Raw genomic sequence first — 18,117 nt, 5'->3', positions numbered from 1 at the left:
AGGGTTTGAATGTGTCCAAGGTCACTGCCATCACCTCTGACTAACTCCTAGGCCTCTGTTCTTCTGACTTGATCACTGTACTAACTCTAGCTCCCAAGGGTAAATGATAGTAATCATGATTGTCATTATTATAATGATAATAATCATAGCTATGATAGCTAACACGTGTACTCTTTACTGAGGCCCAGGCACTGCTCCAAGCATTTAACTCTATTAACCCTCCCAACAGCCTTGTGAGGAAAATGCTGTTATGATTACCCCATTTCACATGGAAGACTTGGAGGCATAGAGAAGATAAGTAACCTGCCCAAAGTCCCACAGCTGGTATCAGGTGGCGATGGGATTCAAACCCAGGAAGCCTGGCTCTGGAGTCTTCTCTGAAACCCTGCCCCCCTGCTGCCTCAAATGCTGTGAAGAGGGTGGGATTTCCAGGATTTGTCAGTGCTGGTCAGATTGTTAGTCTGGCTTTATTTCTGAAATCATGGATACAATCCCTATTCTGTCATTCCCAGGTATAGAATAGGACGTTTTATTAGCTAAAGAGAGAGGCAATGTGGTATAGAGGGAAAAGCTGTGGAGATTAAATGAGACAATGTGTGAGAACTCTCTAGCACATAGAATCTGGGAAGATGTGGCTGCATAGTGTCTGAAGCTCTCTGGATCCCAACCCAAAACACACAGACAGCTGGACAAATCACGGAAAACATGCCCAACTAAACAAGGTGACATGATATCCTTAAGAACCCCAAGATACAGTTCATGTCCACCTGCATGGTCTTAGCACCTGTGCAGAAGAAAGCAGTGGAAGACTCCAGAAGAGTCAACAGACATTCCCTAGAAAATACAATAGAAAAATTTTGGAGCAGCGGCTGAGACTGGGAGACACTTTACTCATTCCATTGCAGTGTGTGCGAGAGCTCATGGACGTTTAGAGGGAATGGAGCCATCTAGCCCCTAGGAACTCTTGGAACTGGAGCCAGCAAGGATTGCATTAAGGTCAGGATCTCACACTATGGAGAAGCTGTTGGAAGCGAAATGCAGAGTTGAATAGGAAGGAGACAATAGACTGCAGATAAAGAAAGTCCAGGTAAATGTAGAGGAATATTAGAAAGCAAGTTGCTGCAAATGACAGAAAAGGGAGCTCTGTGAAGCAGAACAGCTGCTGTAAATATGCCTTTTTCTAAAATTTCAGGATAATTAATTTCACTTGGAAATGATCAACCAAAAAGTATCAATGCCGAATTGCATATAAAATTATTGTAAGAGAAAGAATGAAAAGGAATGGAATGGCATCTCTCTGCATAATATAGGCACACTAGAAAGATATGCTCCAAATCCAGATCAAAACTGTAACCTATAGCAAAACAAAGTAAAAGCATTAGGAAAATGGTAAAAAATGGATGAAAACTGTAAGTCAGAATTAGGAAAAATTGAGAAATGAAGTGATGGAACCCAGGAAATAATTTAAAATTATAGCAAAAAATTATAACTGCAGAAATAAATATTTGAGAGAAAGAGTGGCCAAGAAGAAGACAAATTTTACGGATCAAAAAAGAAATAGAAGAGATGAAAGGGCTTAAAGAGAAAGTGACAGACATTGAAGACACACAAAGAAGACCCAACATACAGATAATAGAATTCTCTGAGGACTGAGCCCACAACAAAGGAAAGAAATAAGTATTAAAAAATGCTAACTCAAAGAAGTTCCCAGAAATTAAAAAAAAAAAAAGGATTTGAAAATAGACATTGAGAAAACACACAGCATGCCTGAACATACCTACTCAGAGCTGCAAATACCAAGACATAGTCTTATAAAGTTATCAGACCATGAAAGAAAGAGAAGACAAACATCTAGCAGGCATCTAGGTAAAACCAGCAACAATGCTTAAGGGGAAAAATTATATTGACATCAGACTTCTTCACAGCAACACTTATGCTAGAAGAAGGTGAATACTTAGGATCCTCAAGAAAACATAGGCCAAGATTATACACCCAACAAAACAGACTTGTGTGCACAAAGGACACAAAGTATTACCAACATGCAAAAGTATTGCTGTGCAAGCATTAGGCATAGTTACACATCCCGCTACAACCAAGTGAGTATTATACGGAAATCATATTCTGTGAATTGTTATACGTTCAAACAATGTAGAAAGAGCACATCTGTTAAAAACTGCAGGTAGAGTAGGGAGGACATTGCCAGACAAACATTATTCTAAGTACTTATGTCAGTGGTGATAATTTTAGCATTGCTCTTCTGAGACTAACGTGTCAGAATATGGAATAATTACATCAATAATTGTGGAATATTCTATCATCTCCTGTGTTCCTAAGAGCCGGGATTCTGTCATGGAAGAAAAGGGATTCCTTTGTAATATAGAAGAGATTAAACGACTGTGTGGTTCTTGCTTTGAATTAGAAATAGAAGTAGGAACTCATGATATATTTTACCTTTAAAAATCCACGGAAGAGGCCTGGAGGCAAGGGCGAAGCCAGCAGCACCCACCATAACTGGTACCTAGGGTGTAGTCTTGAAATACCATGTTCCACTTTAAAAAGAAACCAAACAAACCCAAGACTTTTTGGAGGAGTAGCTGGGGAAGGAAAAGTACAAGATGAGACGGACCACCCTGTTGTGACATAGAGTAAGAGAGCTACTGAAGATTCCTGGAGCCCCTCTGATCTTCCCTCTGACCAAAGAGGGGGAAGCTTGAGTTCTAGCAAAGGATAATAATTGCAATGGATTGAAATCCATCAAATAGTTTAAATCCATGAGTTCATACTGATATTTAAAAAAAATCAACGGGTATGCTCTGGGTGATGATGGAGAGAGAGAAAGTTCATGATCCTGAAAACTTGTAAAAACAAGGCAAGAATCGGGCATTGATCTTCCTTTTCTTCTATGAACGATCCCCCCTGTAACCAGACCACGTATGAGGGGCAGCGCTCTTTCCAGAAGTATTCCAACTAACATACTGAAAAGAAACGACAGAATCAGACTGCCAGCATTTTGCAATCCCCGATGAATCAGCGGGTCTAGGCCCTGAGCATCGACAGCTGCTGACATCACAGAGAGAGAGACAACCAGACACCAGGTGCCCCCCGATAGAAGAGACGTCACCAACTATCATCTTGCCAAAGGGCCCGGGGCTGCATCTGATCGGGTCTGGATCCAGCAGCCAGGGTGGCAGAAACGCAGGGAACAGAACTCGCTGTGTAGCACCGGGAGGGTGCAGTAGGTGGGCCCGCCTGGAGGAGGCGCTATGGCTCAGAGACTTCCAGCTCCTTAACAGATCAACTTCTGGGAAGTGAAGAGACAGAGGAAACCCATAGATTAAAAAGGACTTGAGAGCATGCTTTTCTCACGGACAAATCTAAACGGCTACGTCTCGAGGCATGCGCCCCTGTGATATGAACCACAAAGAAAGCCAGGTGGGCGACGCTGGCACCGTCAGGACAGGGGTCCTGGGAGGGGGCAGGCACGCAGAGGGGCGTTGAAGTTGGTGCAGGCACATGAGGGGGTCTCGGGTAGCAGACGGAGGATCTCTTTCTTGACCTGAGCGGCGATCGTTAATACTCATTAAACGGTGTCTTTGTTCCGGGTAGGTTTTGTATCTGTGTTTTATTTTACAATAAGGAGGATTTAAAATCTGTCTGGCAAACAAACCCCCCCCCCATCTCCCCACTCCCAGTCTGTCGCATGACACTGGGGGTCTGACTTCCTCGTGCTAGGCACTGAGCTGGGCACTACGTCTGCGGCTCCCTCCCTTCCTAGCCCTGTGACCCACCTGGCTGGGGGCTCTGGGGAGGCGGTACCACATCTCTCACGTTCGCTTCGGCGTCCCTGGTGCCTCGAACCCAGTAGGGCTTCAACACACACTTGTCGAGCCCGTGAATCTGCAGTGGCGGAAACTGAAGCCCGGCCCATATGGTTGGGCCAACAGCAGAGCTTCGCCTGCCCACAGCCAGGGCAGATGGACATCGGAGTGTGGGTCCCGGTCCAGCTGGCAGGAAGGGCTCTGCGGCAGCCCCGCCGAGTAGCTGGGCCGCGGAGGCCACCGCGCCTCTCCGGTGGGGCCGTCTCTGGGTCAGGCCACCTGCGGCTCCTCGTGGAACCTGGGTCTCTGGGGGAGGGGCAGTTCCGACTTTCCCATCCGCCCCTTGTGCTGTGATTCCCCTCAGGCTCCGCCAGGAGAAGACAGACACCGTCCGCTGCGTCAAGTCCTGCCGGCCCAATGACGTCACCTGCGTGCTGGACCCAGTGCACACCATCTCGCATACCGTCGTGTCACTGCCCACCTTCCGAGAGTTCACCCGCCCTGAAGGTGAGTGGAGCTTGAGCCAAGAGCTCGGCCTCCAAGGAGCTACATCCTGGTAAAGACATGGAGTGGCCTCGGCAGCTCCCGGTGTCCCCAGGGCGCACGGCACCACGCCGGCCCGTTCCTGGCTCTCCACTCAGGAGAACGCTTCTTCTGGGTCACCGCTGTTCGGCAAACAGCTGTTGAGCGTTGACTCTGCGCCAAGTACTAGGGCATCAGGGAGGGCTTCTGGGAGGAAGTGGCTTCCATGCCGGGGCCCACGTTGTCAGTAGGAGGTAAATAGTGAAAGTGGGGAGCCAGGAGAGTGGAAGGTGCCAGGTGGAGAACTCATCTGGAAAGGTCTGGAGGTGAGTTTGGGGGGCGGTGGGTATCGGAGGAACAAAGCCAAGTTTTCCTGGCTAGAGTGGGAGAGGCTTGGCAAGAGACAGGCTGGGAGGGGTAAGCCCTAACTTGGGGCGGAGGTTTCCACTGCGAGGCTCTTGGGAGCCATCACAGGGCTGGGCCCGATGCTACGGGCATACACAGAAAGGTCGCCGTGGAGACTGAGGGGCTAGACCGGATCCAGGGAGCCCAGGAGAAAGTCAGGGTTCCCAGCCCCACCCCGCAGGCGGCTCCTGGCCAGCTGTATAGACCGGCCATCACAACACCCTTCCTGCAGGGGTGGGACCTGCATCTCGGTACCCTCTCGGCACCTGGACGCCTTGCTCCCGGGAGTGCAGCCTCTGTGCTGAGGCTGCCATGGTCTCTGGCCACCCCTTCCTCTGTGGCGTCTTCATCCCTGGCCTTGGGAGGAGTGTACCATGATTGATTCATGGGGCAAACGTGGATGGGGCCTCCGGGATATCAGGCTCAGGACCAGGCTCTGGGGCACAGCAATCAGGAAGAGCTCCCTGGCCCCCTGAGGGGAGAGGTGCAGTTGAGCCAGCATGACCGAACCCCATGTCTACACACTGGTAGCCTCCCACGGAGACACGGGAGCACAGGCCAGAACACAGCTCCCCGTTGTGGGGGGCGGAGGGAGTGCTGAGGGCAGGAGAGGCTCCCCAAGGATATGGTTGCCTGAAAGAGCGGGCAGCCCATCCCCCCTATCCCCCCCCCACACTGACCCGTTCTTCTAGAAAAAGGAGAGGCCCAGAAACTCTGCAGGGTGGCAGGGGCTTGCATCGGAGGAAGTCACTGTCTGGTGTTTGTCTTGTGCCAAATGACAGGTTCCACCAAACCACAGACAAACCCTTCCGAAACCCCTAACAGCCGGTTTTGTGGCCTCTAGGGCAGTGCTGGTCTGGGAGTGGATTCTACAGGGAGTTGAGTGTGGCTGGGGATGTCTATTAACATCTGGGCCCCAGGCAATCCTGACCTTGACCTTTAGGGCTGAAAGGACCCTTAGCGGCCACTGGCCGTCTGCCTCCTTCACTCTACAGATGAGGAAATGGAGGTCCAGAGAGAAGACACCTCCAGATCGCCCAGAGCCAGGGTAGAATCAGGGCCTTGTGCCCCCAGCCCAGGGCATCTGGCCCTGCTTTATGCGGGGTAGCCGGGGAGATGGACACAGCCACCAGACTGCCCAGTCCACCCTGAAAAGTGGCTTTTCTGACCCACATCACCACAGGACAGCAGACCACCCCGCTCTCCTGCCCTTGCTGACTTCTTCCCCTTTGTCCCCGCATCCACCCCCCTTCCCCTTCTCCCCAGCTCCACGAAGATCTGTGACTAATGACTAACTGTGCCTCAGCTCTGCCATGGCTGCCCATTAGCCACAGGATCTCAGGGAGCACCCAAAGCTTCTCCAGGCCTCAGTTTCCCCACTGATCAACGGGCGTCTAGGTGATGACCTGTGAGCCCTCGGCCCCCTCTGCCTTCTCCACGCGGGGCTCGCCGGCCCTGGGCTCTCGGGACCCAAGGGTGCGTCTCTAGGGGCTCCAAGCTGTGCCTCCCTCCCGCAGAGATCATCTTTCTCCGGGCCATCATGCCCGTGTATCCTGCCAACCATGCCGACATCATCTTCGACATCACGGAAGGGAACCTGCGGGACTCCTTCGATATCATCAAACGCTACATGGATGGCATGACTGTGGGTGAGTGGCCAGGCACGTTCAGGTCCGCCTGGGCGACGGAGGCCCGTGAGACTAGGCTGCTGGGGAAACCTCTCTGGGCCAACCCAGGTCCCATCTGAGTCCCCTCCTAAGTCCCTCCTGTCCCTCAGGGCCAGCTGGAGCCTCCTCCTGCCCCTCAAGGCAATTACTGACGAGGAGCGGGATCTGCTCCTGGCTGTGTGCTAGGTCTCGGGGGGCCACCCTGGGGGGCTCGATGTCCTGCCTGTGAATGGGCGGATTTACTAGATCTCTGTGTCACAGTCATGAACCGACGATATCACACAGGTGACGCACTTGTCTCAGAGCTCGGACAGTCCCTGGTCAGTGGGACCTGATGGAGTTTATTCTTGTGGCGTGACAGAGGGAATAGCGAACAGGGGTCTGAGCCTGCGCTCCGGCCTCAGCCCCAGACCGCTTGCCTTGCCATGTGTCCAGTCGATGTCCCTCCCGGTGGGTCAGGCGCACAACCCTTGAGCAGAGAGTGGGGGAAGGGCACTCGCCCATAAACCTCTCCTGAACAGTCGCCTTTTAGAGACCTCGAGGTCGTGGGGGATAGAAACTGTCACAGCGGTCATTTAGACTCTGAGATGAGAGATGAGCAGCCGAGAGCCAGGCCCTGTCCTCGCATGGGCCTCAGTTTCTCCACTGTGGGCGGGCGGCATGGACTTTGTGGTGTCCCAGCCCTGGATCCCAGCGGTGTCCCTTCTGCAGAGCGTTTCGGAACAGGGTCTCTAGGTGGCGCTGTTGGATCTCCGAACCGGGTCCCTGCGCCCGGATGCGCCAACCGTTGTTACCGCGGCAGCTGGAGACCCGGGATCGTTACTCCCCTGTTGCCAGAGAGCCATTTATAGCGACTTTACAAGCTCTTAAATGGGTTTGCATGTTGTAAACACGACTGAGTCATTTAGGGGCTCCCCACCCCCAGCCGCCTCCTCCGCTAGTTGGCAGCAGGAATAATTAGTTAATTACAATTAATGGTACATCAGTCCTCACTGGGATTCCAGGGGGAGGGATGCAGTTGGGCTGTCAGCAGTCCTAAAACTGGCTGCTTGCCCTGAGTCACTGCCCACCCTGGGCCTCAGTGTCCCCCACGTTAGATGAACAGGCCCTACAGTCAGGGCCCCGGGGAGGAGGGCAGACAGGAGGAGGGAGGGTCAGGCTTTGTCCTGTTTGGGGGGTCGTGGTGAGCGCTACCTGCCAACACTGGCCTCCAGAAGCCCACCTCCTCCCAGCCCCGTGCGTGAGGCTGAGACGGCGGGGGAGCAGCAACACTGCCTCACGGCGGGTAACTCACCCCCTGGCACAGTGAATCACCCCCTTGCAGGGTAAGTCACAGCTTTGGAACTGTAAGAGCCGGACTCAGAGCCTTCTGCCTCACCCGCTCTCTCTTTCCCTTGTGCTCCGTCCCTGAGCCCCCATCTGTCCGGGAGCCCGGACTGGACACTGCGGGGACACAGGTGAATAAACACCGCGCAGACCCTGCCCCGGGGGGCTTTGCATTCCAGCGGGGGAGAGCGACGACCCCAAAACAGATCATCAAAATCTGACACTGAAGAGACTGACAGGGCTCTGTGGCCCCACGAGGCCTCTCTAGGGGGTGGCACCTTGTAGTGCTTGTGCCTCACGGTCCGGCTCAATCCTTCCTGGGTGACCCACGCCTGGGGGTTGAGCAGCGGCTGGGCCCGGATCCAGTGCCCACCAGTGCATGTTTCCAGCCGCATCTGTACTCCAGACAGGGTCAACCTGGGAGCCTCTGTTTTGCAGCTTCCCATCCACTGGGGCAGAAAATCTTGGCGTGTTGGAGCCTGGAGGCTCCTAGAGACCATCTCTTTCCAACTGCTTTGTAGAGGGGGAAACCGAGGCCCAGAGAGGCGAGAGGGTGTGCCAGGCTTCTCACGGTGCCTCAGGGCAGAGTGGGGAACCGAATGGAGCCCCTGGGAATGGAATGTGCTGTCCCTCACTGCGCTTGGTCACGCGTGCCCTGGTCTTTGGAATCCGGGTTGGGGCTGCGTGGAGGAGGGCCCAGGCCAGCCCCGGGGAATTCATTCGGCTTCCGGCGGACTCGGCCTCCTCCACTCCTCGCTGTGATCGCCGGGCATCCATCTGGCCGGGGTTTGGCATGGGGTCCCAGGGTCCTCGTGCTGATGTCAGCTCCCAGATTGAGGACTGAGGCCAGGGGAGTCCGGATGGCAAGGTCTGGCTGGGGTGGGACCTGGGCTGGGTTTCAGGTTGGGCTCTTGTCTCTGCCCACCGGTGGCTGCCTTATCTCTCTGCTTGGGTCTCCTCCTTGCATTTCCTTAGCCCCACCTCTTTCCCTCTCCTCCTCTGCCCCAAATAACTCCTGTTCATCTCAGGAGCTCCTGGGCCCCTGGGGGTGGCCGGGGTAGCGCAGCTCCAGGCCTGTCCACCTGTGGTGGATGGTTTGCTGCTGGACTTGAGCCCAGGCATGAGTAGCCCACGAGCTGCAGCCAAATTGTTTACCCCGCACGCCTCTTGGGTCTCACCAATACCTTCAGGGACGGGTGCGATCGTCTCCCTCGGGCAAAGAAGGGAATGGAGTTAAACAACCACACTGGGACCGGGCATCTGAAACTCAGTGGGGCCGGGGTATCTGCCAACTTGTTTTTAGGGGTGCAGTTCTCATTTCAAGCAACGTCTTAGGAACCCTGTATGTCAGTGGAAAGGAAGAAAGTGTTTTCTGGGGCCACTCACACCTGCTCTCTGTGTGACCAGCAGGATGTGGGGCGGGGGGGCTCCTGGGGCCCAAAGAGAACTAATGTGCAGCCCCACGCTGCCCATACTGCCTGGGACCGGACACTGACCCACTCACAGGTGTCAGCTGAACACCTGCCTGCTTTAGGCCATGCCCTATATGGATACTGGACACCGAGGTCAGGAAGGCTTCCTGGAGGAGGTGAGGTCTGAGCTGAGTCTTGACACATGTGAAGAAGCGACGGACACTTAGTGAGAGCCAGGAGAGCAGGAGGCTTGTCCTTGGCCACTCGGTGTTGGGGGCAAAGCAGGCCTAGAGCCCCGTGCTCCCCGAACATCCAGGGCTAGAGCCCGCTGACGGCTGGGGCTGACTTGGGCAAAGTGACGGAGGATTTGGGTCCCAGAGAAACGTGGTGTGCACAAGTGCCAGGACCCTGAGGCCACAGAGCTCATTCTGCCCCCGAATAACAGAAGAAGAAAGTGCTCCAAGTCCACTCAGAACGTAAAAGGGCCAGATATTCCCCTAATGTATCCTTTAAAAGCCCGTTCTTAGCAGGGATAAAGGCGGCTCTGCCCAGGTCTGAGCCCGCTGTCTGCCCAAAGCCCGCGCGGCCATCCTGTTGCATTCCTCCTTCACCAGCTGTCAGAGAAAAATGAAGAAAGCATTTTTAGGCCGTGAAAAAATGCCCTCTTAAAGCCTGAGGTACCCTCGGGCCACGACGAAGGCCTCCTCACCCAGCCCCACGCTCAGACTTCGCTCTGCGGGCTACAGGCTGCGGTCAGGGGCTGTGCTGAGAAGGGGCCCTTCTGGTACTGGCTCGGCGCTTGCAGGGGGCCCTGGCCAAGTGGGCGCAGGCCGGGTCCTGTCAGCCCCCCCGCCGCTGGGGGCCGCCCCCTCCCCAGGCCTCAGGGCCCCGGCGAGTCTCAGAGCCTCGGTCCTCCCTGCCACCCCCCCCTCCTCCCTGCTTCTTTTCAGCTCTTTTTCCGAGGACAGGAACATAAAATCTGTCTATCCTGAGGGTCAGCTTTGCCAACATTTCTGTGAAAACCTCCCCAAATCCAAGAGGAGCTGGACAGCGTGGAGCCCAAGTGGTTTTTAGACCCACCTTCCAATTGTGTGCAGGCCCGACCCATCCTTGGCCAGCGGGCGCATGGATGGGGAATTTAGTGGCTTGTTGGAAGTCAGCCCCTCCTGCCACATACCCGTTTCGTGAGCTGGGGGTACTCGGGGAGCCTCGGGACAGCGCGTCAGCCACGTGCGGTGTGAGCTCTGTGCGGGCCCGGGACGGGCCTTGGTTCCCCATCAGCTGTGGACACACAGTAAGTGATCGAGTGTTTACCCAAGGCCACGCGGGAGGGACAGAAGCACACAGAAGTCACACAGCCTCCGTGGGTCCCACCTCCCAAGGCAAAACCGTCCCCGGCAAGAAAGGGCCACCAGACTGGGATGGAGCCGCGATTCCTCTCTGGGTCCTACGTTTCCTGCTTGGAGTGGAATCCTTCATGCCGGGCTGCTGGTATGTGAGGTGAGGATCCTAAAATTTGACTGTATTAGCAGACATCCCTTATAAATGATGATAATTAAGATAAGAACAGCCCTAAAACTACTAGTTAGGGAGCCCTCCCAGCCCCAAAGTGAGCTGAAGTAAACGAGATGGGCTTGCTAATTGCTCTTCCGCAGCTAGTGGGGAGTTCCCTTTTGTAGTCTTTGCACGATTGCGGGGAAGGCTCTACTTTTACTAAAACGAGCAGGAACACAAAAGAACAGCCTGGTATCAGCGTCACCAGCGGTGTTAGCCTTGGGCCTCGTGAGATCTGACCAGTCTTTCCACTCAAACTGTGCCGAGACCATCCCCGCGTTCTGGCTGCAGAGATCCCAGAAATAAACCATCCCGTGTGGACTTTACACGGGCATGAATCATAGCTTCCGGTGCGGGTTTCTCGTGTGTGCTGTCCCCACGGCCCTTCCAGCAGCCGCTTTCCCGTCCCGTTCTGCTCACATCCTGGCGGTCTGCAAGGATCCAATGTTGGCCGTGCTAACGCCATCCCCTGCTTCTCTGCCTCTAGGGAGCTCACTGTCTCTGGAGCGGGACAGGAGAGCACAGAGGTGCTGGGGTGCGGAGCCTGGTGGCCCCTGCCTGAGCAAATCTTTGCGGGCTGCCAGGAGGAGGTGGCACCTGGGAGGCTCGGCTCTGACCAGGTGAAGAACCAGAGAAGGCTGTTCCCGGACCTTGTTCCCACCCTCAGCGGGATGGTGCTTTGAACATCTTGACCATATCAACTTCAAGGGGGCGTGGTCGTAAGTCATCACGTGTGGTCTGGAAGCTTCAAGACAACCCCCTACACACGTCTCCACTCAAGTGTTGTTCAGCCTTAACTGTCTGTGCTGGGCAACGCCTCTCAGCGGTACCCTCCGAAGGTTCTGGGGTTTGGAGTAACGTCGCACTCTTCATGGACCCGGGGACCTGCCACCGAATGAGGTTTTACCTCCAGCGGCTGCAGGCACGCGAGCGCTTGTACCTGCGCATCAGCTCTCCCTCAGCTCCCCTCCTGCTTCCCGCCGAGTGCGGTGTACCTGGCGGTCTTGCCAACGCTGTCGCCCCGTCACCTAACCTTCCCTGGAGTCCAAGAAACACATGCGGGCCTCCTGTGGCCCAGCCCCGGTTCGGCTCGAGGAGGCTGAGGTGGTTGGGAGGCACCCTGTGCTCTCTGGTTGCTCCCAGCCCACAGAGGGAAGCGGACACCAAAGCTGTCCCTTCCAGCACGGAGTGGAATGTGCCGGACAGGCAGAGGAGAGGCAGCCCAGCCGGCTCCACAGGCGGTCAAGGGAGGCTTCTTGGAAGAGGTGACACGAGAGTTGGGTCTTGATAGCTGAGTAGGAGTGAGCAAGGCCAAGAGGTATTCCTGGCCCAGGGGCAATGTGACAAGAGGCAGCGTCTGGGAAGACACCCACACAGTCTGGTGCTACCAGAGCAGGGCAAGAAGAGAGGCTGGAAGTGTCACAGGGCCAGGCCTCCGTGGACTTCGGTGGCCCACAGGGAGCCACTGGAGGCGTGCAGTGCTTCTTGGGAGGCGTGCACTGCCCATGGTGCTTCTAGATCCCTCCGCAGCCCGCCGTGGTGGTTGTCCCCACTTCACAGATGAGAAGACTGAGGCCGGGGGAACTAAGCTGCCTGCTGGAGCCTCTCAGTTGGGGAGCACTTGAGGATGGAAGTTTGGACCTGGACCACCTGTCTCCAGAGTCTCCCACCCTGATGGTCCCCATGGTGCAGCCCCGTTTTCCTCTGGTCTACACCGGCGGGCATCTCTACCACTAGCAGCTGGCGGCAGTAGTCAGAGGGGTAGGTCATGAAGCATCTCCTTTTGAACAGCTGCAGGCCTCCCAGCCGTGGGGTCTTGGGCCTCAGGTCACCCCTTTGTGAGTAAAGAGCCCCTGTAAGCCCACATGGTCAAGAGACGGGTTTCAGACACCGCGTGCCGGGAGGGAGCAGGTCCCAAACAGCCTTCTCTGGTCCTTCACCTGACCAGGGCCGACTCATTCTCATTCCCACAGGCGGCCGCAGCGGGGGCTGCTCCTCGCGACCCTTGGGCCTGCCTCTTCCCCGTCTGCCCACAGCGGGCTGGTGGGGACGGGGTTCTGGGACCGCCGTGGGGAGCTGCTCAGCCTGGGCCAAGCCGCACCCTCTACGGGCACTTGCACCTTAGGGGATTATGTGTAGGCCGGGCAGGACTCTGGCTAGAAACATGCTTTAATTATAACCTACGGGTCTGGAGAGAAATTCAGATCCCACTCTAGTTGTGACTTTGTTTCTGGGAAAGCCCTCTGGTCTGACAGTGTGTGTGTGTGTGTGTGTGTGTGTGTGTGTGTTTGCATGTGTGGGCGTGCATGGTGCGTGTGGGTGGGTGGGTGTGAGTTTCCAGGTGAGTGTGTGCAGGTGTGTGTAGGCATGGGGGAGGCTAAGCATCTAGGTCTGTAGGAGCATGAAGATGGGCGGGGGTACACACATAGGGTTTGATTTCTGAGATGGGGGATACTTGCTGGCTTGGGAGAAGGGTGACCCTGTAAGATCAAGGCTCAGCCTCGCGTCCGCAGCGCCAAGCCATCCTGGACCCAGGGCCAGGGTCTGGAGGGTCTGCTCACAGCTTCACCTGGGAGGGGAGAAGTCATCTGGGGCCCCTGTGTGCGTTCACTCATCCCCGTGCACAGAGCCCTTTGCAAGCTTGACACTTGGGAGCAAACCCCTCCTCGTGCTGCCTGGCGGGATGGCATCACTGTTGCTGTAAGACAAAACTGAACGGCCAGCCCTGGGCCCTGCAGCCAGCAGTCAGAGCTGCAGCTGGAGAGCTGGTCGGCAACGTGCCTACTTTGGCTTGAGTTCCCTGGCCTCGTGGGTTGCTCTGAGGCCCCTGGGCCCCCAAGAAACTCGCCCTGGCACCGTGGCAGCTGGTTCTGCACTCAGTAAAGACGGAATGAATGGAGGATCACGTGATTGTCCCACTCACCTTAGAGATGGTTCCCAGTTAGGTGCAGAAGGGATGTGCCCTAATTATAGACACCTATTAATGCAATTAGTTGGAAGGATTGTGTGAAGGCTCGTAGCCGTGCCTGGCCTGCAATGACTGTGCAGAAAGTCAATCCTAATGGGACTTGAGCCTCCTCTGTGGAGAGGGGTTGGCGGCCCCCAATTGCCCCGCTGTCCAAGCCAACCAGGGCGCGGGCATCCTCATACAGTACCCCCTCTTAAAGCAAAGTAAAAACATTTAAGCTTTGAAATAGCATTCCGATTTCATCTGTGGGTAGAAGGATTCTTACTCGATGGCAAGTTTACTGTTTGAAAATTATCAGTAGTTGGGGTGGCTCTTCTGGGGCAAAATGTGATTTTGTGGCCACGGTCGGAGCCCTGGACTCAGGGTGAGACTTTCTGGGCTTGATTCTTGCTTTCCCGTTTCTAACTGTGTGACCCCAGGCAGTTCGCATAACCTCTCTGAGCCTCAGTTTTCATCTCAGCAAAACTGCCTCAATACTTGCCTTGCTGGGTTGATAACCAGGAGGACTGGAGGGGACTCGCATGCGTGAACGTGGCTGGGTGGGTTGTTAGGGATGAATGAGCCACGGTGGGGAGCCGTTCGGAGCTGGAGCAGGTGAGAGCTTTGTGTCACCTGAGGGAATGACAGCGCGGGGGTGTTCACCCCAAAGCAGCTCCAGCTGCCTGGGGGCCATCCTTGTGGCTTGGGCGGGTGAGGCAGGCCCAGCCAGAAGTAGGATGGTGGAGGCTGTGCCTTCCAAGTTCTGCCATCCTTGAATTATCTCGTTCATTCAGCAAGAACATCCTGGGTTCCTACTCTAGGCCAAGCCCCGGCCTGGGCACTGGGCTGCCAACTTACACCCAAGCCACAGAGCCTGCTTTCATGGAGCTGTCTCCTACCTTCCCTAGTGTCCTGCCATCTGAGCTCCTGTAGGCCCCGTACCTGTTCATGTCTCAGAGGGAGAGAGAATTGGTCTGTGGCAGGCCTGCCGCATCCAGCTGAATATGTTGTGCACTGCAAAACCCTAGGGGGCTACCATTTGCAGCCTCTTCCATGTGCGGTGCACAACATACGGACTAGTACATGGCCGTCCTGGTACAAGACCTTGTGAGTGAAGATCCCAAGCTCACAGCGCCTCTGTCCGCCACTCCCACCCCCAGGGAGCAAAGCGCTTGCTTGCCCAAAAATCTGGCTTCAGGTCCCAGTTAGCTGTCCCAGCAGGTGGGGCAGATCACCTCTTTAAAATCATTACCCCCTAAGGGGTTAAACATGTGCTGCTGACCCCGTCCTGCGGCCTGATTCAGAAAGCTTGGCCTGGGATCAGTACACATTACAGATGACATTGAGAAATTCCACCTAAAAACAACAGTGCGGCTGTCCCTGCCGGGTGACGAGTGATTGGCCCTGTCCCGGCTTTCACGGCAAATCCTGGGGATTAGGCGCTCTCTCTCCTCCTGGAGGCACAGCCCGCCTGTCACCCCAGGCCACACCCTGGCCCACAGCCAGCATGTTTCCTGGGGTGACGGCCCAGCTGCCTCGGGGCAGGGGATGGGCTGTGGCCTGATTTCACCCTGAGGGCTGGCAGCCTCACTGAGGGCGGTGGGAGGTAGAGGATAGGTGGGAGGGTCTCTTGAAGGGGATGGCATGGAGATGATAGGCACACACACTCCTTGTGCCCCTGTGCTGGGATCCCAGGGAGCAGAGATGGGGTGGAGGGCACAGGACCCAGTGCTGTGCCTGACCTAGTCACCATGCTCAAATGACAGCTTTAGGCCCCCAGAGCCCTATGAGAAGGGCTCTCGACCGCCAGTTTCACTGACAGACTCTCAGAGGTCACCCCATCACACAGCTGATGATGCCCCCAGGCAGCCCTCCAGGCTCGCACTGGACCCTCCGAGGGCTCGGTGGGGCTCAGGGCTTTGGAGTCCACCCAAGTGAGGCATGCAGGGAAGCCCACTCCTGCTCAAGCGGCCCCAGAGGTCCGAGCTGGCCCAGCTGAGCCCGGCCAAACATCCCTCCTCTCTCAGCAAAGTGTTTCCATGTCACGGCAAAAGGTGCTCTAGCCACTCGGTTCCTAAAGCCAGGAGCTGGGGACCCTCTACAGTGGCTCCCCTCACACCCCCACAGCCAACTGTAAAGCCCCCGCTGCCCAGCCAGAGAGATGTCCTCCACCTAGGCCTGTCCTTGTCCTCCTCAGCGCTCAGCATTCTTGTCCCTCCTCTCTCTCTGTCCACTGTCTCCAGCAACCCCAGCCTGTGCTTCAGACTGTGGGAAGCCATGGCCTCTCTCTTCTTCTGGACATTAGCTAGGACGTTCCCTGCTTCCTCCTCTGGGTGAACTTCTATCCATCCCTCAAAGCCTTGTTTTCTCCTCTTGCCTGTCCTCTGCACCCCCACCGACTGAGTATTTGGCTTCTCCCCTGTGTTCCACAACAGCCTGGATGGGCCTCTTTGGGGACGCGTCTCATATCCCTTCTTCCAGCAAACAATGTCTGTGCCCTGCAGAGCAGGTCCTGGTCCAGGAGACACAGCAGTGACCTAGAGAGACGTGCAACCCTGCCACATACTCATTTTATTCCAGAGGGTGGGAGCAGATAAGAAATTAGTAGAATATGTTCATGGTCATGGGGTGGTGAGTGTGACGTGGAGGGCTGGAGAGGAGGAGGGGCACGGTGGGATGTGGGGCAGAGAAATGACTTTAAATCTGGTAGTTGGAGATGGTTGTCTAACCTGAGGAGCTGAGGCAATGAGCCACATGGAAATGTGAGGCAGAGAGCATGTGCAAAGTCCCTGAGGCAACGGGAAGCCTGGTGTCTTTGAACCACAGCAAGGAGGCCGATGAGGCTGGAACAGAGGTATGAGCTGGTGGCTGGTGAGGCGGGGTCTTAAGGACTTTCGAGGCCTCTGGCTTTTCCACTGAGTGAGGTGGGAGCCACAGGAGGGTCTTGAGGTGAAAGGTGAGATGACCTAATGCTTTAAAGTTTGACTCCGAGTGTGGGGCCGAGGATCTCATAGCCAACTGAGCTGAGGTGATGGTGGGCCCCCATGTGGGCCCAGCAGAAGGCGTGAGAGGGAGACAGATTCAGGTGTCATTGGAAGGGGGTGCCACGTTTTGTTATGGGGTGGTTTAGGGCAGATAACCCCACAGATTTTGGCCCAAAAAAGAGAAGACTGCTGAGAGGGGAAGGCCAAGACATGACAGCTTCGGGGAGGCTGGAGGTTCAGTTTGAACATTGGGATCAGGACTCCACAGCCCCACGGTGGCACTCCGTGGAACCGATGAGCCTGGGAGACGTTAGCGTGTGGATGGTGGTCAGAGCCCGAGACCCCATGAGCTCACCGAGGAGGGAGTATAGACACAGAGAGAAGAGGCAGAGACGGGGCGCACAGCCCTTGTGCTCGAGGTCGGGGTGAGCCGGCGAGCCTGCCGCCGTGCCTGCCGCCCTGATATCCTGGAAGAGGGGAAGGCGTGTCCCAGAGGAGGGCACACCCATTGGATTCGGTGACGCCCAGGCCCCTGGTGAGCCTGGCAAGGCCCTCCCAGAGAACAGGATGTGGGGAGATGCTCCGAGCAGGATAACTGGAGGCTCCTTCTGGAACAAGAGCAGAGGAACGCTCGTGCCCACGGCAGCGGCGCGGTGGTCACGGCCTCGCGAGTTCTCGCTGGATTTGCTGGATTTGCTCTTCTAAAGATTGTGAATTCCGGGAGGCGAGGACCTACGAGGGGCTCCTCTGTGCAACGGCCCCCTCCATCAGTCTTTCTCGCACACACGTGTGTGCACACACCCACCACACTAGGAGGTCACCACCCAGGCCCAGGGTCCGCTGAACTCCAGAGTCACCACGGGGTTAAAGCGATTCCAGAGCAGACTCTCAGCATCCCCCGAGGTGGCCCCCGGGACCCTCTGTGCCCAGCCAGGATGATTCGTGAGCCTCCTGCTGCCGCTGTCATGCACCTTTGGAAAAGCCTTTGATAGCACTGGGCACACTCATAAATCGCTCTTTATTAAAAAAAAAAAAAATACAGTGTTTTAGGCAAACAGCAGTGGAGGCATGTCATGCAAACTCGAGAAAGGAAAGTTGGGTGAAAATCCGAAAGTTCAAGGCTTCTCGCCTGACAACCATAATGTGCAAAGGACCCAGATGCCTTTGGACCCAGATGCCTTCGTCATCTGTTAGCAGGAAGAGCCTCGATGTCAGGCATTTCTGGACGGACTCTGCGAGGAACGTCCACTCTTTGGCTGAGACGAGGGACCCCAGCGTCCCAGTTGTCACCGCCAGCAGACAAAGAACTCACACCCCTGGGACCCAGCTGTGAGCCAGGCACTCTTCCGGCACGTCAGGGATCCTAACTGCAGCAGGCCTATGGGTGATTCTCCCCGTCCACAGAGGAGGAAACTGAGGCTCGGGCTCAGGGAGTGTGAGTCAGGAGAGCACACGGGGTGTCGGGACTCTGTGTGGGGTTCC

The 18,117-nt window shown here is 55.9% G+C and overlaps 1 protein-coding gene across 1 annotated transcript in view; it reads left to right on the top strand.

The window, feature by feature from the left end:
• FBLN1 (fibulin 1) overlaps positions 1–18,117 on the top strand; it is a 79,704-nt gene that overhangs the window by 52,813 nt on the left and 8,774 nt on the right. Inside the window, exons 15-16 of the mRNA XM_032882779.1 lie at positions 4,183–4,325; positions 6,263–6,394. Coding sequence (XP_032738670.1) covers positions 4,183–4,325; positions 6,263–6,394 — 275 coding nt within the window. The remainder of the gene's footprint in view (positions 1–4,182; positions 4,326–6,262; positions 6,395–18,117) is intronic.

The sequence above is a fragment of the Lontra canadensis genome, unplaced genomic scaffold (genome assembly GCF_010015895.1).
Source record: "Lontra canadensis isolate GAN:19392208 unplaced genomic scaffold, GSC_riverotter_1.0 scaffold84, whole genome shotgun sequence".
In the NCBI taxonomy this organism is placed as follows: Eukaryota; Metazoa; Chordata; class Mammalia; order Carnivora; family Mustelidae; genus Lontra; species Lontra canadensis.
The sequence above is the reverse complement of the archived record's forward strand: the minus strand, read 5'-3'. Positions and strand labels throughout refer to the sequence as shown.